Raw genomic sequence first — 20,854 nt, forward strand, 5'->3', positions numbered from 1 at the left:
AAAGCTACGTGGCTAGAAATGGTGGTGACTGGGTTTCACCCAGGAATGCTTGAATCTGGGCTCCAGGCTCCTGAGCTGGACTAGTTCCCTTATCCTATCCCTCTGCGAGGTCCTTGGGTGATGCAAACAGTTTGCCCTCGACTATTAACATGAAGGTTGGTGGTTTAAACCCGCTCAGCTGTGCCACAGAAGAAAGGCCTGACAGTCCATAAAGATGACAGCCAAGAAAACCCTGTGACGCAGTTCTACTCTATAACACATGAGGTCGCTATAAGTCAGAATCACCTTGATTGGATGGCAACAGGTTTGGTGTTTTGTTTTGTTTTTATTCCTCCATAAGAGTTCAGAGAAGGTGAGGGCTGTAGCTAGGGAGGAGCCTGTCTCTTTCGGGAGCCTTTTCCCAGCCAGCCATCTCTCCAGTGACCACCACTTGTCCATGGGCCTGGCTGCTGTGCTCATCGCCCTCCACTCTTGTTGATACCCCTGAGTGCTGGGGTTCCCGCCTGAGCCAGGCAACAGGCTGAGGGTCCACCAGAAAACCTCCCCAGCACATGTCTTACCCCTACAGGGGCTGCCACAGGTCCTGGGCCCTCAGGTAGCCTGGGAGGGGTGAGGCCCAGGGCTCCTACCTCCCCCAGGGCCTTGCCGGGGAGCGTGTTCCCTCTAGCCCTGGGTACCAGCTGCAGGCACACAGCATCATGGGCTATTAATAACCACCGAGGATGTGCCCCGGGGAAGGGGCGGACTGTGTGCCAACTGGGAGGGGAGGCTGAGGCAGAGCCAATGGCAGCACCTCACAGGTGCGAGGAGAACCCCCGGCTGCCCCTGGTGGGGAAGGCAGTGAGAAAGAACGTTTGCTTCCATTTCTGCTGCTTGATCTTGAGAAAGCCCCAGTTCCTTTTTTCTGAACCTCAGTCTCTTCATTGGGAAATGGAGAGTTGGGACACCTGATCTCCAAAGGTCCTTCTGGCTCCAACAGGTCGAAGGATTTGGCAGAGCCAAAGTGGCCCTTATTTCCAGAACAGAAAACCAAGGCACGGTGAGGAGTCGCCCTTACCCAAGATCACCTGCAGAGTCAACAGCAGAGCCAAGGTCCCAGGCCCCTCTGTCCAGTAAATTCTTCCTGAGCATCTACTCTGTGCCAAGCATGCTGACAAGTACCCGGTTTCTTCGCTAGAGTAGCCCAACATACTAGGTGTTCTTAGCCCCATTTTACTGATGGGCAAACGGAGGCTTGGGGAAGTGCTTCTGCCTGCCCAAGGTCACACAGCTAAGGAATTTGCACCCTGAGGGGAAGAAGGAGGAAGGGATTTGAGAATATTTTCCATCTCCTCCTTTTGAACTGGAACAGAATGTGGAGTGGAGTCTATATTTGCGTGGAAGGACTGAAGAGTGGGCGAGGCCTTATCTAGAATCTCGTGGGCTTTCAGGGACCCTGACCGCCTAACACTTTTTGTAAAAGTGTGGGTGTGGTGCATGGGCACATATTCAGGGAAGGGGGTCCCAAGCCCTGGGTGACCTGTGAAGGGATAACCACTAGATTGGTTCCTTTCCTAGAGTGGAAAACTGAAGAGAATGAAGGGGGCTGGGCTGGTCTCCCTTGAGACCAGAGGCAGCAGCCAAAGCCTTTCCAAGTACTTCACAGGCCTCTTTGGGGGGCTAGACGGGCCAGCTTTACTCCACCCCCATCCCGCAGCAAATAGGAGACCCCGCATGCTATCAGATTTCTGCACTGTGCTAAACAAGCATCAGGGACATACTTCAAGGGAGGTGCTGAGAGGCAGAGAGCCAGACAGGGTGCTGGTGGAGTGCGCTGCCTCAGGGGGACAAAGAGGGAGGGCTGCCCGCCTTCCTGAGCACCGGCTGGCCTTCTGTGAGAATTCAGGGCAACCAAGTTGGACTGGTCCTTCCTCTCTGGCCCGTCTCGGGGGATACGGGTAGGCGTACAGGTGCGATCTCTCAGGCACTTTGGGATTGTCTGGTCCCCCAATCACAGCTGGTTCCGTTTACTCCCCAGGCCCAACAGGATTGTACCTAGTGAAAAGTTCCATTCTTACCCTGCCTCCATTCACTCAGTTCCCACTCACCAGAAATTCATACATCCGTTCACTCATTCAATAAATACTTACTGTGAGCCCTGGTGGCACAGTCGTTAAGAGCTAGGCTTCTGGGTTGGCAGTTCAAATCCACCAGCCGGTCCTTGGAAACCCTGTAGGACAATTCTACTGTCCTACAGGGTCACTATGAATCAGAACTGACCAAACAGCAACAAGTTTGGTCTTTTTGGTTTAGTATATGCCAAGCACTGTGTCTGCCAGCTGTTGGGGAATACAGCAGTGAACACGACCAGACCAACAAAGTCCCTGCCCTCTCAACAACACTTAAGTTCTAGAGGTGGAGAGAGACAGTCACAATGGGTATCGGAAATACGTAAATTGTGTAATGTGTTAGAAAGTGATACGTTTTCTCGGGGGGAAAAATAGAACAGGGTTAGGGAGACTGGGAGTGCAGTAGGAGCCCTAGTTGAGAAGGTGTCACTTGAGTAGAACTTGGAGGGAGCTGGCTATATGGATATCTGGGAGAAGAGTGGTCTAGGCAGAGCAAACAGCCCCTAGGCAGGGAGCTGGTGTGTTCAGGGGGCAACAGGGAGACCAATGTGCCTGGAGCAGAGGAAGGCGGGGTGGGGTACAGGTCGGAGGGGTAGATTGTGAGGGCCATTGTAAGGGTTTTGGGATGAGGTGGGAGCCATTGGAGGGTGTTGAGCAGGGGAGTAAAGTGACCCCATTGGGTTTTGACAGGCTCCCTGGCTACTGTGTCAAGAAGAGACTGGGGAGTTGGGGGTAGAGGAGGGTCCAGTTAGGAAGTTACTACAGTAGCTGAGAATGTTGATGGCTCTGACCTGTGTGAGTGAGTCGTGAGTGCCTGGGATAAGTGCACCTTTATTAATTTCTGGTGCATGACTCTAGAATTTATGCAAATACAAGCAAATGAGAGTATGTATTCTTATTTTCCCCCATTTCAAGGTAGCATACATAAGAAACATCAGGGGGATACAGAGGCCCAGAGAGGGCAAGGGAGCTGGTAGCAGCTGCTATGTTCACCAAGAAGAATCCTCTCCTATAGGACTAGGGGAGAGCCAGTGGCACAGCCCTCTGGGGGCATTGGGCACACTACCAAAATTCTAAGCACACTCACCCTTTGACCGAGAAACCCCATTTTCAGAATGCGTTACACAGACACACCTGCACACTGTGAAATGACTTCTATACAAGGCTACTCGTTGTTTGTAGTGGCAAAATGTTGGACATAAGCCAAGCATCTATCAGTGTATCAGTAGGGGGCTGGTGTAATCAATGGCTGTATATCTGTATGTAACTTTCAGCCCTGGGGACCTGAATTTCAATTCCTCAGTAGTTCCTCCATGCCTGGCTCCCTATCCTCCTTGGGCCACCTAGACTTGCACTTAGTGTTGGGCTGGCCTGGGTGCTGTCCATGCTTGTGGTGCTGAAGACAACAGGGCTGGAGAGAAGCGCAGGCTGCAGGCCAGGGACCAAGAGTCAAAACCCAACCAAACCTGCTGCTGTCGAGTTGATTCCAACTCATAGCGACCCTACAGGACAGAGTAGAACTGCCCCATAGAGTTTCCAAGGAGTACCTGGTGGATTCAAACTGCCGACCTCTTGGATAGCAGCCATAGCATTTAACCACTACACCACCAGGGTTTCCGGGACCAAGAGTAGAGAAGGGGTATTAGAGCAGGAGAACATCCAAGGTATATGCTTCGCCTTGGGCAAGTTGCTTAACCTCTCTAAGCCTCAGTGTCCTTATCTGTAAAATGGGGTTGCTGTGAAGGTTGAATGGTCAGCAATATAAAGCCTTGGCACATTGAGAAAATAAATGATAATCAGTACTATGTCATTTTAGAGATTAAAAAAGGAGAGTGGTTAAGCTTTTGGACACCAGAGTGACAATGCCTGGATTTGAATCCTGACTCTGCCACTTACTGAACAGATAGCCTTGTTCAAGTGACATGATCTCTCCATGCCTCAGTTCCTCATCTGTTAGTTGCCACAGAGTCAGCTCTGACCCCTCATACAACAGAATGAAACATTGCCTGGTCCTATGGCATCCTCATGATGGTTGGTACGCTCGAGTCCATTGTTGTGGCTACTAGAGGGTTCACCTTCCAGCACTGTATCAGACAATATTCTGTTGTGATCCATAAGGTGTTTTTTTTTTAAATATTTTTGTTGTTGAAAATACAGCAGAACACATACCAATTCAACAATTTCGACATATGCAATTCTTTAACACTGATTACATTCTTCAAGTTGTACAACCGTTCTCATCCTCCTTTTCTGAATTGTTCCTCCTCCGTTAACATAAACTCCCTCTCCCCTAAGCTTCCTATCCTTCTTAGTTTCTGTTGTCAATTTGATCCCATATTTAAAAAAAAAAAACAAAAAACCATTGCCGTGGAGTTGATTCTGACTCATAGCGACATAGTTCTTTAAAAGAGCACAATGCCCAAGGCAGACATTCTTTACTAATGAAGCTGAACTATTGTTTGGTTTAAAGAAGACCTCCTGGAATATTTTTGGTTTAAGGTTTAAGATCCGTATGGTTTTTACTGGCTAATTTTTGGAAGCAGATTGCCAGACTTACCTTCTAGTCTTTCTTAGTCTGGAAGCTCCGCTGAAACCTGTCCATCATGGGTGACCCTGCTGCTGTTTGAAGTAGTGGTGGCATAGCTTCCAGCATCATAGCAACATGCAAGTCACCGCTATACAACAGACTGAACAGGTGGTGGTTCCTCAACTGTGAATTGAAATTAATAATAGCCCCTGTGTCACAGACTGATAGACAAGTTAATTCACATGAAGCACTTGGCACGTAATGGGAGTCCCCCAAGTGTTAGCTATTAGCATCACTTGCCTATTTGTTTCCATCATTATCACCATTCTCATTACAGCACTTCTGGCCTCTCTGTTCCCAGTGACCAGAGTCGTGCATAGATGCACCCATCTGTGTTCTGCTTTCGGCTGGGGCTGTTAGAGGAGACACCCTGACTTCTAGCTTCTAGCGCAGCCCTGCCACTGACTTTTGGTGTGACCTTGAGCACCTCCCTGTTCCCCTCTGGCCATCAGTCTCTGCATCTATAAAATGGGACTAGTGATACCTCACACAGGCCCCTAGGGAGATAGCTATGCGCTTACAGGGTCACATTCAGGAAAGCCGAGATATAAAAAGGTACAACTTCCCAAACACATAAAGAATTATTCACCCAGCATTTGTCACACCCTGGCTAAGTGCTGGGAATAGCAAGATGATTAAGACATGGGGCTTGCTTTCAAGGAGCTTAGAAACTTCCCGAGTTTCTGGCTGGGTTTTTAAATCCCCTTCAGGCCCCACTCAGGGTCAGGCCTCCTTGGAAATGCTGGAGCACTGACCACTGCCTGCCTGACCCCATGGTTATCCATGCTTGTGTTTCTCTGCCTGCCTGCTTTGTAGGCTCATGCCCTTGCTCCGTACCCACCCCATGCCAGCAGCCAGCACAGTGCCTGAGCCCGAGTCAGTGTGGTCGTCTGGAATCTTTAAGTTGCAAGTTACATAAACTCAGCTGAAACCAACTTAAGCCAAAAAGGAAATGCATTGACTCATGGAACAAACATGCAGGATCCAGGCTCTCAAAGTCATCAGGAATCTGGTTCTCTCATCTTCCAGATTCTTATCTCTTTGTGGCTTCATCCTCAGGCAGACTCTCCCCTCACGGTGGCAAAGCCAGCCTCTGGCAGCTCCAGGCCTCTGTCCCCCAGCTTTGCAGTCCAAGGGTGAGAGGGCATCTCTCTTCTGACAGCTGCAGTAAAAGTCCAAGGGCTAGCACCCAGAGGGTCACCTTGGGACCATGTTCATCCCTGAACCAGTCACAGTGGTCTGGGGAATGGGATGGGCCTGCTGATTGGTCAGGCCTGGGTCATGCCTACCCGGAAAGCCAGGCTGGAGACAACCCTATTGAGCCACGTGGACTGAGAGGAGAGGGGCCGTTACCCAAAGAAGGGCAGGAAAAACATACACAGCCACTCAAGAAACCACTGAAAATGGTGAGCAAGGCAAGGATTGGGTCAAAACTGGCCTTAAGACAATTTATCTGACTCCTTGTATAGAAGAGATTAGATCAGGGAGCCTGGAGGCAGGTGGGGGAGGGCATGTGGGGGTGCAGAGAGCTGACTCAGTCATGCAGGCCAAGGGAATGCAGCTCCAGCCCCCTCGCTTCGCAGATGAGCAAAGTGTGGCAGGTGAGATAGGCCAGAGGGGCTCCTTGACCCCGCTCAGAGCCTGAAATTCTACCGATGTGGTTTTTTCATGGAGACTTTTAATAATAATGTAAATCAAGGGAGGTGAGATGACCCGCCCAGAAGCAACTATCAGTCAGTGGCACCCTTCCAGACCAGGTCTTTTATTAAGGATACCCTTGGAGCTTGCCCATGCTAGGGGCATAATGTGGGTCTGTGACCTGAGAGAGGGCACCTGGGCATGAGGACTGAGAAACTTAGAACCCCAGAGTCAGGGTCAGGAAGGCCTGGCTGACATCACCGAGCCCAACCTCATCCTGCACTGATTCCTCAACAGATGGGCATGCAGCCTGTGCTTCCACACCCTTAGTGATGGAGAACCCACTTCCTACCCACTGTGACTATGAGGATCATCTTATTTTTATTGAAATCTGCCTGGGGCTGACTTCAGAGACCTCACAGAATAGGGTGCATAAGAACATGGGGGTCTGGAGCCTGCTAGTCTGAGTTCAAATCCCAGCTCTGCTCCTTATTAGCTGTGGATCATGGGCAAGTTACTTAGCCCCTCTGTGCCTCAGTATCCCTTCTGGAAAATGGGAATAGTAATAGCACCTACTTCCAAGGGTAGTTGTAATTGTTGAATGATTTAATCCAATAAAGTCCTTAGCACAGGACCTGGTATATGGTAAACACCCCATAAATGCTTATCAATATTCACCCACAAGACAGGCAGAGAGCAGACCCTCCTCTCTTTACAGGCTGGTCACCCTCCACTCACTCTTGGGACTGGATCTCCGTGACTTGGTCCCCAGTGTTATCACCATCCTGGTTAACCCTATGTGGGCACATCCTAGGCAGCTGACACACCAGGATTCAAATCTCAGTTCTTTTGCTTACTTGCTACATAACCTTTGGATGAGGTTATGTTACAGCTGGCTGCTGTAACAAATGAGCACCCATTCATCAGCTGCCTAACACAATAGATGTTTACTTCTGGTTTCCATAACAGTGCCAAATAGGTGATACTCATCATAGGAGACCTTCTACATGACAATCCAAGGACCCAGACTCCTCCTGTGTTGTGGCTCTACCATCTCTTGGAATCTTGGAGTCATCTGCATCAAGCCAGCATACGAGAGAATAGAGAAATTCATATAAGCCCCATCCTGGAAGTGCTGTGCATCACTTCTGTTCACATTCCATTGGGGAAAACCAGTCACATGGCCACACCTCGATGCAAAGGAAGCTAGGAAGTATAGCTCCCCACTGGACAGTTGCTTTCCAGCAACAACTTTGTGTTATAGAAAAGGATACCTGAATTTTCGTGGTGGACAGTTGGCTGTCTTTGCTATAACCATGGGCAAGTCATTAACCTCTTGGGCCTCTGTTCCTCATCTATGAAATAAAAAGCATTGAATTGTAGTGACAGTTGCACAGCTCTATAAATTTCCTAAAATTACTGAATTGTGCCTTACAATGGGTGAAATTTATAGTATATAAGCTATGCCTCAACTAAGCTGTTAAAAAAAAATAGGAAGTATTTTGCCCCCTTAAGCAGGGTGGTTGCAAGGACTTGGTGAGTGAGATTTTACCAAGCTGGCACCGTGTGCACGTGTGCGTGTGTGGTGAGGGAAGTTCAAAGTAGGTCTGAGTTGTATTATGAGCTAGGTGTAGCTTTCACAAGAGCGGCACCCAGCTGGAGCCACCTGCCAACAGGAAGTGGTAGGCAGTTCACTCTTCTTGCTTGGGAACCAACACAGGGTGGAGGGAAGCCCCCCCACACCCACTGTGGGCCCCCAGGCACGTGGCAGAACACCCAGCCCTGCCAAGCCCAAGGACCAGAGCCATTGTGACCAGAGCCACACCTGCTGCCATGAAGCCCTGGTGACACCCGCCAGCCCGCTGCCTTCGGCAACAGATGGGCCATCAAGGCCTCCCTTGGGGCCAGTAAGACGCACACTTGGTGGGTATAGGGAATGTGGGCAGACACAGTGCTGACCACACGGGGTGGAATGAGGTCAGCCAGAGGATCCACCCCCCTCCACCCTGGTGCTTGAAAGTCCATAGCTGGTCCTTCAATTGAATGCAGTGATAATAATTATGCTAAAATACCCCTATGACCGAGTTTCCACCGATGGCAGACACAGGTGTCTCCTGGTCCTTGTAGCACTCACTGAGGTAGATGCACCTTACGTCACACTCTGGGCCTTGAACTCCATCTGTAACAGGGAGCTGATGTGCCTCCCACGTGGGGTTGTTGTGAGGATTAAATAGTTAACACGTGTGAAGCACCCAGACCAATACATGGCATCCAGCTGGCCCTCAGCAGGAGCTAGGTGCGTGCAGAGTGTCCTTGGCCGAGGCTCTGCTCTGTGCTGGGTCTTGGTTGCCCCACCTGGCTACCGAGGGTGCTGGATGAGATGTTGCCAGCGTTCTGACTCAGAAAAATATAGTGGTTAAAAAGCACCACCTTTGACTGTTGGATTCTATTCATCGCGAGCAAAAGAGAAAGAAGGAAACCAAAGACTCAGGGAAGAAACTAGTCTACAGGACTGTCAACGTGAACCATGGCTTCATCTACCCCAAGACCAGAATAACTAGATGGTGCCCAACTATCACTACTGACTACTCTGATCAGGGCCACAATAGATGGATCCTGATAGACTGGGAGAAAAATGGGGAACAGAACCTCAGGTTCTTAAAAATCCAGACTTACTGGATCAGTTGAGACTGGAGGAGTCCCCGAGACAATTGCCTTGAGATACTCTTCAAACGTTGAACCAAAATTACCCCCTGAGGTCACCTTTTAGCTAAATAACAGATTGGCTTATAAAATAAAGACTATCACCTGTGAGTACTGTGCTCCTTTAAAAAATCATCTGTATGAGACCAAATGGTCAACAATTTAAAACAAAGATGAGACTGTAAGGGGGTGGGGAAACTAGATTAGTAGAATTGGAACAACTGGAACAGAAATGAGAATGTTCACATTGTGAAGACTATAACCAGTGTCACTGAATGACTTGTGTATAAATTGTTGAATGGACACCTAAACTGCTGTGTATACTTCACCAAAAACACAATAAAATATTATTAAAAACAAAACACCACCTTTGGAGCCAATCCCAGTGCTAGCTGTGTGACCTTGGGCAAGTTACTTAGTCTCTCTGTGCCTCTTTTTCCTCATCTCTAAAGTGGCGATAATAATAACACCTACCTCACAGAGTTGTGAACATTAAACAAGTTAATCTTTAGGAGAGGGCCTTGCCCGTAGTACTATATAAGTGTTAGCTGCCATCATTATTATTGTTGTTGTTGTCATTGTTTTATTCGTTGTATGAATGAGGAAGCTGAGGCCCAGAGAAGTGATGTAACTTGCTCAAGGTCACCCAGCTAAAAAGTAGCGTGTGTTAAGCCCAAGGCTGTCTCCACTGCTCCCTGTGTGCCTTTTAAGTCACATGCATTGTAACTGGGTCAGAGGCAATATGTACCTGGGGGATGATGCCGCAGCAGGGACGGGTGTGGTTTAAGTCCTGGTCTCCTGCTGATACCTTGCAGAGAACAGACCTGAAGCAGGAAGCCCCAGGAAAAAGGAGTTTGGGAAGGGATGAAAGGAGGGGACAGTAGGGAGGACCCCCAAAACTGGACCCTCGGAGCCAAGGGAAAGGATGGAGGGGGGGTTCAATCTCGCCCAGCCCCTGCCTGCCCCCAAGGAGCTCTTGGCCTATTGATGGGGACACAGCAGAGACCACCCCAAGACATCAACAGGGGTCCTGAGAGAGGGACAGACAACCCTGTGTGAATCCTGGGGGTTCAGTAGAGGCAGGATCAGCACCTGCCAGGGCAGAAGGGAAGGCTACTGAGACACAGGAGATGGGATTTGGGTAGCTGGGGGAGGTGAAGGCAGGCAGCAGAGGTTGTTCAGGAATGGCGGAGAAGACTGTAGAGAGGCAGTGCAGGATAGTGGTCAGAGCATGGGCTGAACTTGGAGTGAGGGGGCAAGTGTGTTGCCTGACACACCCCACCCCCCCCCCCCACACACACTGTGGCTGTGCCCTGACCCAGCTGGTATCCAGCCAGGGCAGCTCTAAGGCCAGAGGGTCCGGGATGGGCCAGGGCACCCAATAGTCCCAGGGTGTGGGAGGAAGGGGCGGAGGCAAGAGGACTCGTAGCAACTTGAGGTGCCAGTCAAGCTACCTAGGGATGCAGAAACTGCTGGAAGCAACCTGGCAAGGTCAAAGCCCCACGTGGGAGAAGCTGCACACCTGTGTACACATGCCTGCACATGCGTGGTCCGTTCACCTCAGCTGCCCCTGAGGAGGCCACACACATCAGGAGAAGTAGGTCAGGAGAGCAGCCGGCATAGCACTGTGGCAGGCAGGAGAGAAGGCTCCCAGCACAGAACCCCTGGGGGACAGCCGCTCTCTCCATACACAGGACACACCGGCCTGAGGCTGCCTCCAAGGGCGTCTTCAGTTTTCCCATCAAGATGTGCGTCACCCACACATTCGACGGGGGTTGGAAGAGGTGACCCCTGCCAGCCCTAAAACCAGGGAGAGGCTATTGTGGACGGCTATCACCCCACTGCAGCCCAGTGGGTAGCTGTTGTAAAAAGAGGCCAGTGCCGCCCAGCCCAGGTCACGCTGCATAGGGACGTGGTGGCGGGGGCCATGTCAGCCTTGGTTCAGCGCTCTGAGTGGCAGAGGCCCGGTGTCTGTGGGCTTGACGCCACTCCTCCCTCTGAGAGTCCATGAAACGGGCTAGCCTCAGCGTCAGTGTGGCTTTTCAGACTCCCTGCATACGTTCAATGGAAATCAACTAGGAGAGAAAAGGTGGTGGGAGCAGGGGTGGTGGGGAGGCTCTGCTAGAATAGGGGAGACTTGAGCTCCCTCATGAATGGTGGAGAAGGGGGCAGCAGGTTCCTGAGGAAGCAGAAGGGGTGGGAGCCAAGGCTGAGGGGGATACCTCCTCCCCCAGCCAGCTGAGAGGACAGTGCAGATGGAGCACCGTTTGTGGCTGGGTGGGAGGCCAGGAAGTTCCCTCCTGACGTTCCCTCCTCTCTGTGTGAAGTGGGAGGCTGGGTCGTGTCGAGAGTGAAAGGGAAGGTAGAGGAAGAGAGGGGGCTGGGGGCATGGGAGAGAAGCTGCGAAGCCAGGGTGAGGATGCTGGGCACCGGGAGAGCTTCCTGATGCCAGCCTCCAGCACGTTCAGCAGCGCTTGCTTAGCAGGAGACCATGCAGGCAATAATGACTGCAACAACGTCTGACACAGAGCTCTCCACGTCTGTTAACTTAATCCTCACGACAGCCCCTCGGAAGAAGATACTATTTGTTGTTGTTAGTTGCATGGAGTCAATTCCAATTCATGGCGACCTCATGTGTGCAGAGTAGAACTGCTCCATAGGGTGTTCAAGGCTATGGCCTTTCACCAGCAGATGGCCAGACCTATCTCCCGAGATACCTGTGGGTGGGTTGGAATCTCCTATACTTCCGCCAACCTTTCGGCTAGTAGTCAAGCACTTAACCATTGTACCACTCAGGGACTCCTCAGGTACTATTGCCATGTCCTTTTTATAAACGAGGAAACTGAGGCACAGAGAAAGAAACTTGCCTAGGGACATTCAGCTAGCAAGTGCCAGGGTTGGAATTCAAACCCAGGCCACACCCAGCAAAAACCCAGTGCCGTCAAGTCGATTCCAACTCATAGCGACCCCATAGGACAGAGTAGGACTGCCCCACAGAGTTTCCAAGGAGCGCCTGGCAGTTTTGAACTGCCGACCCTTTGGTTAGCAGCCGTAGCACTTAACCACTACGCCACTGGGGTTTCCTAAACCCAGGCCAACGGGCTCCAAATCCATGCTTTCTCTCAGCTGGAGCCATGGAGCTGCCGGGAGGGGTGGCTGAGGAGAAGGTGGTGGGATGCTGAGGGTGCTGGGTGCTACCCCTAGGATTAGGGATAGAAGAGAATGAGGTAAGGGCAGAGGGAGGGTGCCCCCGAAGGAGGCTTCCAGGGGCTGGGGGCCGAGAGGCAGGGGGGAGTATAGGGCATTCAGTACTGGGCCTCCCCTGGGGGTGCACGCACAAACACATACACTGCACCTGTAAAAGTCTCCACCTTCCCCCCCACCCCCATTTTACAAACAAGAAATGGAGGCCCCGGATGAGGAGTGACTTACTTACTGCCACCCACTTGGAGCCTTTAAGAATCGGGTCTCCCTGTCTCCGGCTCTGGACTGTACCCCCTTGTAGGTCTCTGCTCCCCAACACCCACAGGTAGACTCAAGGACACCCAGTCCATTCAGAGACAAATCCAGTAGCTCTGAGGGCTGTGTCCAGGAAGGCCGCCCCAGGCTCTATGAAAGGGTCAGTCTGTGAATGTGAAGGGAGGGCTGGGTCTTTGTGGGACAGGAGCTGGCCTTGTGTCTGGGGCAAGGGCTGGACGGGACCCCGGGACACAGCATAGTTGTGTGTACCTGAGGGAGCTGCACTGTCATCTGTGGGGGAGGGAGAGGTTATAAGGCTCTGGTTGTTGTGTGGCTGTGTGTGACAGGCTCTGAGATCCTGACCGTGTGTGTGGTTGTGTTATTGTGTGGCCGTGTCTGCACCTGCCAGGGCTTTGAGACCACGTGGTGGCGGTAGCTGATGTTACAAGCCTTTGCCCTCAGACTTCCCCTTTCCCCTCTCCCTGCTTTATTTTCTCTACAGCCCGTATCACCTTTAGTCATAGCATATAATTCATGTATTTGTTATGCTTACTGTCCATCTTCCCCTAGAATGTAAGCCCTGTGAGGGCAGGGACTCTGAGCTGTTTGTTCAGGGCTGTGTCCCCAGGGCACTTGTGAATGGGAAAGCTCCTGTGTGAACTCGGTAAGTGGCCATGTCTTTGTGTGACAGTCACACGTGGGCCTTGCTGACACTGCATCTGGATGACTGTGTGAGACAAATGGGCCCTGGTACCCACATGTAGCGGGGAATAGTGACTGTGTCTGTAGGGACTGCTGGTTCAGGTCCTGCCTCTGAAACTTTGGGTGAAAGGGATGCAGCAAAGATGCTTGTCGCCCCCTTGTGGTCACCCTGGGCCTGGCATCCAGGCCCAGCTTCAGGGACCCTGGCTGCTAGGTGAGAGGAGAGAGCCCTGGCCTGAAGTTACACTCCACGTCATGCCTTCCACAACAGGGAGAAGATGAGTGTGGGCTGCCCAGAGCCTGAGCCGCCCCACTCCCTGCCCTGCTGTGGGCCGGGGGCCGCCCCTGGGCCGGGAGCCGGCGTGCCGCTTCTCACTGAAGACATGCAGGCACTGACCCTCCGCACACTGGCTGCCAGCGACGTCACCAAGCACTATGAGCTTGTCCGGGAGCTGGGCAAGGGCACCTATGGGAAGGTTGACCTGGTGGCCTACAAGGGCACAGGTGAGTGTCTGCAGGGCAACAGGTTTTAAGGTTGGGGGACATGGTCAGCTTTCAAATTTGTCTGGGACTTTCTGGTACTCTCCATGGGTGCCAGGAGGCACAGGTGGTGACCCAGGTAGAGAGGATGAGGCCTGAAGTGGCACAAGGAGGAGGACACTGGGCAGACGGGGCAAGGGAGGAACCTGGACAGAGTGCCCAGATTGGAGGGTGGGCTGCTTTGGGTCTGTCTGGGGTGTCTGTGGGACAGCCAAAGGCATGTACCCAGGGTCACGGGAGCTCAGGGAAAAAGTCAGAACTGGTGGTGGTATTTGGGGAATCACCCGCGTATTAGTGGTAGCTGGCCCCAGGAAGGGAGACACAGGGTAGGTCCTTGGGAACAGGCTACCGTGCTTAAAGGGTGATGTGAGATGACCCCGTGAGGTCAGTCTGGCCACCTCCATTTCTCAGATGAGGACACTGAAACTCAGACAGATTCAGTTGCTTAGCCAATGTCATGAAGCTACTGAGGCTTTGAGCTTAACCACTGAGCTCTGTGGCTCTCCCACACCAGGGCTCACAGAGGTACCCACTCAGCCAGTCAGGGGTAGGGGGCCACATGAGCTCTCACAGCTGCACACACCTGGGTAGGGGACTTCTGTGCCAGCTGTGGGCAGCAGGAGGAGCACTGGACATGGGGTCACCTGAGCTTTGCTACTTACTAGCTGTGTGACCTTGGGCAAGTCACTTAACATCTCTATGCCTTGGTAGCCTCCTCTGCAGAATGGGGTAACATTAGTGCCAATCTCATAGGGTCACTTCCAGGAGTGAGCTGTAAATGTGAAGAGCTGAAGGCCAGTCCTGTGAGGTGTACATGCCCTGTAGACACACGTGTGCATCGCAGGGCCGTGGGCCCAGGTGGATACAGATGCTGCCCAGGCACAGAGTCAGGGACATGTGCCTCCCAGGCCCTCACTTCACTTCTCAGTGTCTAGTTTCTTCTTATTCATTCATCCCTTTAACAAATATCTGTTGAGTGCCGACTATGTGCCAGGCTCTGTTGTAGGCACTGGGGGTGTAGCAGTGAACAAGACAAGGGTTCCCACACTCAGGGAGCAACATTCTGGTTGCAGGAGACAGACAAGATAAACATAATACAGCAGGAAGAAATGGGACAGGGCAGGGGAAGCGGCAGGCCCTCCCCACCACCCCTGCCCCGCACAGGGCTGCAGGTCATATGGGCAACTTCTTGTAAGAGACCCAGGCTGATCCTTGACTTGCTGTGTGGCCCTGGGCAAGTCCTTTCCCCCTCTGTGGGTCTGTTTCCTCTGTGTAGGATGAGGACAGTCATGCCCGCTGGGGCTCCCGTTGTGCCTCATTGCTGGGACAGGTATGGGTATGTGTCAGGTGCAGGGGTGTGGGGTCAGGCTCTTCACTACTGCTGCTGTCACTCCTGTCAGGGATGAAAATGGCGCTCAAGTTCGTGAACAAGAGCAAAACCAAACTGAAGAACTTCCTGCGGGAGGTGAGCATCACCAACAGCCTCTCCTCCAGTCCCTTCATCATCAAGGTCTTTGACGTGGTCTTCGAGACTGAGGACTGCTATGTCTTTGCGCAGGAGTACGCACCCGCTGGGGACCTGTTCGACATCATCCCTCCTCAGGTACTTGGGGTGCTCGGGTATGGAGGGGAGATGGTCTTCCAGGCCTCCAAAGTGCAAGAGTTTGGAGGAGTCAGACCACTCATTTTATCAACAAATGTTTATTGAGCGCCTGCTGTATGTCAGTCACTGTTTGGAGGGTTGAGGATACATACACAATAAAACAGACATCATACAATAAGCCAGATAATGACAGATCAAGATCAAAACTGACAGGAAAGAAACAGGCTGATGGGACAAAGGCCAGCAGGACCCTCTGGAGCTCCATAGGAACTAGGAACTAGTGGAGGTACAAGAGTCAGAGTATCAGGGCCACCTCAGAGGGAGGCCCCGGAGGCTTCCCAGAGGAGGCCACCCAATGGGGAGAGCATGGGGAGGAGGATTCCCGGCACCCTGGCTTTGGAGTTGGCCAGGACTAGGTTTGAATCCACTCTGCCACTTACTGGCTAAGCGAGAAGGCCCCTCACAGCCTCAATGTCCTTATGGGTGAAATGGGCTAACGGTGGGGCGTTGGTGAGGCAGTGCATTAAAGGGCGCTTTGCACAGCACCTAGCCCACAATAGGCTGCAGTTATTGGGGAAAAGAAGCGTGGGGGTGGGGGAAGGCAGAAAGCCGCCAGGCCGGAGGGAGCAGGAGCGGGTGGAGAGTGGAAGGACAGCCTGTGCCTGGATCATGGCCACCGCGCCGAGCCACCAGAGAAAGAGGCGAGAGGCCCAGGTGAGGGTGGGACGGTCCAGGAGACGGCCCGAAGCGAGTGCTGGGCAGCTAGGGAAGCAGAGCCAGGCGCTCCAGTGGCAGTGGTGGGGCCTGGACGGGAGAGGGGCGCGGTCGGACGCGGGAGCGGCCTCCTGAGCGCAGCTCTCCCCGCCCTGGCAGGTCGGGCTCCCGGAGGACACGGTGAAGCGCTGCGTGCAGCAGCTGGGCCTGGCTCTGGACTTCATGCACGGACGGCAACTGGTGCACCGCGACATCAAGCCCGAGAACGTGCTCCTGTTCGACCGCGAGTGCCGCCGCGTCAAGCTGGCCGACTTCGGCATGACGCGCCGCGTGGGCTGCCGCGTGAAGCGCGTCAGCGGCACCATCCCCTACACGGCGCCCGAGGTGTGCCAGGCGGGCCGCGCCGACGGCTTCGCCGTGGACACGGGTGTGGACGTGTGGGCCTTCGGCGTGCTCATCTTCTGTGTGCTCACCGGCAACTTCCCGTGGGAGGCGGCGTCGGGCGCCGACGCCTTCTTCGAGGAGTTCGTGCGCTGGCAGCGGGGCCGCCTGCCCGGGCTGCCGTCACAGTGGCGCCGCTTCACCGAGCCGGCGCTGCGCATGTTCCAGCGCCTCTTGGCGCTCGAGCCCGAGCGCCGCGGCCCGGCCAAGGAGGTCTTCCGCTTCCTGAAGCACGAGCTCACGTCTGAGTTGCGGCGCCGGCCCTCGCACCGCGCGCGCAAGCCGGCCTCCGGCGACCGCCTGCCGCCCGCTGGGCCGCTGCGCCTCGAGGCTCCCGGGCCGCTCAAGCGCACGGTGCTGACCGAGAGCGGCAGCGGCTCCCGGCCCGCGCCCCCCGCCGGAGGGCCCGTGCCTGTCCCCGTGCCCGTGCCAGAGGCCGGCCTGGCGCCCCCGGGGCCCCCGGGCAGGACCGACGGCCGCCCGGACAAGAGCAAAGGGCAGGTCGTACTGGCCACGGCCATCGAGATCTGCGTCTGAGTCGCCCCGCGCCCTCGGGCCGGAGCGCCGTGTAGCAGCCAGGCGGGGCCAAGACGCAGCCCTGGGCCGCTCCAGGAGCCTGCTCCGGCGGCTCCGGGCGGGAGACCGATCGAGCCGCTGGTTCTGCGGCGGGAGGGGGAGTCGTAGACTAGGTAGGACCGCGCGGGCCCACCCGTCCAGAGGCCGCGGGCTGCAGCGGGAGGGTGAGCTCGCCATCAAAAGACCTCTTGCCCGGCCTGGCGGGCAGAGTCTTGGCCCAGAGAAGCCAAGCCCCACAGACCCGAGGATTCGGAGCCCCCCATACACACCAGGAGCAAGGGAGTTTGTGGGCATAGACTCCCGACACCCCCGAACCCTAGGACCCTGACTAGTTGCACCTGGCCTTTCTGACCCCCTAAGTAGATCACCCTGCAGACCCACCCCAAGTCCTGCCCTCGTGGCCTCACCCCACCCTGCCCCCTCCCCACCCTGGGCACAGAAAGGGACTCAAGCGTTGGGCAGAGAGAGAAGGGCGTAGGGTCCCTGGGCCACTGGCTGGGACAGGGCAGCCAGCTGAGGGCAAAGGGCAGCTCAGCTTGTGCTGCCCCTTTCCTGGGAGGCTGGGGGGGAGAGCCAAGCCCCCTACAAAATGTAGCAAATGTCTGGATGACCACATAAGTGTGTGTGTGTGTATGTGTGTGTACAGGCACAGGCCCTGAATCTAGTGACAAGTCCACCCCCGCCCCACAGATGACACATGAAGGAGGGCAACTGGCCTTGGGCCACACAGCCTCTGAGAGGTGGAGCTCTGTAGACCCCTCGCCCATTGTTGAGACCACTCAGTGGAGAGAAAGGCTCCAGGACAGGGGCCTCAGCTGACCCTGTGCCCCCAGGGCAGGGGAGTGAGTGCAGAGCTGAGGGCAGGCCCAGCTCCCCCAGCTCACTGCACCTTCCCCAGGCCCGGGGCTCTCCCCATCCTCTAAGCCCTCACTGCCTCCTCCTAGACACAGTGGCCTGGGCTTCTGGGAGGCACAGAGGTGATTTGTGCCAGGAATTTCTCCTGGGGTTCTCGTTGGGGGTCAAACATGGCAGCCTCTGAGACTGGGGCTGACCCTGCCCATCCTCACATTTCCAGATTCCTGGTACTGAGTGTGCAAGTGGGCAGGAGCTGCCTCTGTGGCATGAGCGGGGGCTGTGGAAACGTGAACAGGGGTGCCTGCGTGGATTGATGTGAGTGCGGCCTGAATGTGCCAAGGGTGCAGGTGTGTGGGTGCACCCCATGTGTGTGTGAGTACCTGTGCATCCAGACACCTCACTAACCCCTCCCTGCCCCCAGTTTCTCAGCAGGCAGCTGCCAAAAGGGCACCCAGGCCTGCATTTCACCACACCCCTCAGGGAATCCAGCAAGGAGGCACCTGCAGGTTGGTTCAGGCCCCTAGGCAATACCCTGCGCCCTCACCGCCCCTCCCTCTGTGGATGGCTGGGACCCGGCAATAACCTCAACACGGGTGAGGCTGCGCCTTCCCCCTGGCAGTGTCCCACCCACCATCCTGGGCCGTCCCTGCCAGGGTCTCCCCTGGGCTTCTGGGGCACTTAGAGGGGCTCCTTGATGGGCCGGGCTGGCTAGAGGAGGCACCACCCACCCTCAGGCCTGGAGCCTCAGCTCTCTACTCACCCCTCATTCTCACCGCGCAAAAGGGCTATAGGTCCCCCTGCCCTTCCCGGGTCCAGTTTACAAACTGTGTGCGGTTGCCCCAGGGCCTGCACCCTCTCTCCTGTAGTGTGCCCGCCCCTCTCGAGACCCCCCTGCCCAGTGGGCATTGGGGCCCTCCACACACCAGGTAAGTAGCAAACCCCTTCCTGCCACGGGCTAGTTCTCAGAGAAGGCCCCCCATCACTGCCCCTGGCCCACTTGGAGCCCATAGGGGCCCACTTCTCCCAGCCTCGACTTCTCCTTTTGCCTTAGGCCTCTCAACATCCTGATCTCTCCTGCAATAACAGGGACGCGAGATTCCACAGTAGACATCTCTCGCCATGTGCCCTCCTCTCTCTCTGTTAAGATCCTGTTTGGGATCTCTCTCCCTTGTCGTAGTATCTAGGATGTTAGAGTTGGGAAGGGACCGTAGTTATGTAGCCCAGCCCCCTCACTTTGGAGGCCCAGAGATGGGCAGCGGCCAGCCTGGCGGCAGAGGCGGGACTGGAAGCTGGACTGCCCTTTGTGGCCAGTCCTCTTCCGCACCGCCTCCTCCTGCTGGTTGGGTTGGGGCCCTTTGCCCCTTAGGAGACGTGTTGGTCACAGATGTTTACCTCAGTTTATGTCACTGTCGAAGAAAAAATAGCAAAAAATTAATAACCGTAGATATGAAGACTTAAAAAAATTCACAAAAAAAAATCTCCCCTCTCGACTCTTCTGTGAAGGTACAGTGTGTATGTCTGTGTGTGTGTGTGTGTGTGTGTGTGCGTGTGTGTGTGTGTGTGTCTTTGCCCCACCCCAGGCAGGTCGGGTCACCCCCGACCTCTGTCCCTGCCCCTGTGCCCCTCACACTGACCCCTGTCCTTCGGTGCTTCCCAGAGGCCCCTCTGAGCTGGCCTATGGGGTGTGGGGAGCCCCCGCCCAGATGGGAGGCAGGGTCACAAGTCTAGCTCCCACCAGGCCCCACTGAGCAGAGCCCCAAGGCCACCTGATGCTCCTGAGCCCATGCTGTGGCCGATGGGACAGTTCTGGTGGCTGGCATCAGCATCCAAACCTGGCTCAGGGCCCAGGGCAGGGTCCTGGGTGAAATCCCAGACCCTCATGTCTTGCCACCCTCCCCCCACCCCATGTGTTTGTAAATACTCTGGCATCCTTTGGCCCTGAGAAGGTTTTTAAATGTGTTATTTACTTCTCTAATCACAACAATTGCTATAAAATAAACGAAAGTTTAGAAAAACGACTCTGCGTGGCTGTCTTATCTGGGCTTCGTGGGGGGAGGGGGCGTATGCTGGATCACTCTGGAACTTGACACACGTTCTAAGGAGATCTGCAGAGGCTGAGGACAGCTACTCCAGGCCTCCTAGATCTCTCAGGCCTAGAGAGGCCAGGGTTCTGGGGGGAAGGGCGGGGAATTGGCCTGGAGCCCTCTAGACTGGGTGGGAAACGAGCCCACCAGGCCAGTATTTCCAGAGCACCCTCTGTGTGACAGCCTCCCTGCCACAGGCTGGGGATACAGCAGTGAGCAAACAGATGGGACCCCTACAAACAGCTTGTGACCTAATGGTGGGGACAGACATCCAAACCTAAGGCTGGGCACTGGGAAAGTATACAACTGAGAAGCTCATGGAGTTTGGAGGGGTCAGGGAAGGCTCCCTGAAGGAGACCTGGAGGATTCGTCCTCTGGGCATCAGGGAGGGAAGAAGCTGTAGTGCAGTGGGTGCAGACTCAGAGGCAGAAGCCAAAGGGGAAGTGCTAGAGCAGGAAGGCGTGGTGCGGGATGCAGGAAGTCTCATGAGTCAACAGTCATTCAGCCAATAAATATTTACCTACTGGGTGCCAACAGAACAACTGGCTGTCCCTTCAAATGCAGGTGTATCCAGAATCTGGCCACTGCTTACCACCTGCATCGCACCTCCCAGATCCAATCATCCCTAGACTATTGCAGTAGCCTCCTCCTTGGCTCCTAGCTCCCCTCCTGACGCTCTTCAGCCTATTCTCAGTCCAGCAGACAGAATGATTCCTCAGTAGATGAGATCCATCGCTCACTCTGTTCAAAAACTCCTTATTCCACCCAAAATCAAAGCTCAAGTCCTCACAAGGGCCTCCATGGTCCTTCCGGCCTCATCCCCTATTGTCTCCTCGTGTGTACT

General features: G+C 54.4%; 1 protein-coding gene across 3 annotated transcripts in view; it reads left to right on the top strand.

Annotated features, from left to right (window-relative positions):
- SBK1 (SH3 domain binding kinase 1) overlaps window positions 1–19,925 on the top strand; it is a 67,047-nt gene extending 47,122 nt beyond the window's left edge. For 2 of the 3 annotated variants that reach the window (XM_049903973.1, XM_049903972.1), the window contains exons 2-4: window positions 13,469–13,701; window positions 15,138–15,340; window positions 16,214–19,925. In XM_049903973.1, coding sequence (XP_049759930.1) covers window positions 13,476–13,701; window positions 15,138–15,340; window positions 16,214–17,032 — 1,248 coding nt within the window. In that variant the 5' untranslated portion in view covers window positions 13,469–13,475 and the 3' untranslated portion in view covers window positions 17,033–19,925. The remainder of the gene's footprint in view (window positions 1–13,468; window positions 13,702–15,137; window positions 15,341–16,213) is intronic. The other variant, XM_049903974.1, reaches the window with a different exon arrangement.
- Window positions 19,926–20,854: the final 929 nt, after the last annotated feature.

This window comes from Elephas maximus, chromosome 12 (genome assembly GCF_024166365.1).
Source record: "Elephas maximus indicus isolate mEleMax1 chromosome 12, mEleMax1 primary haplotype, whole genome shotgun sequence".
Classification (NCBI taxonomy): Eukaryota; Metazoa; Chordata; class Mammalia; order Proboscidea; family Elephantidae; genus Elephas; species Elephas maximus.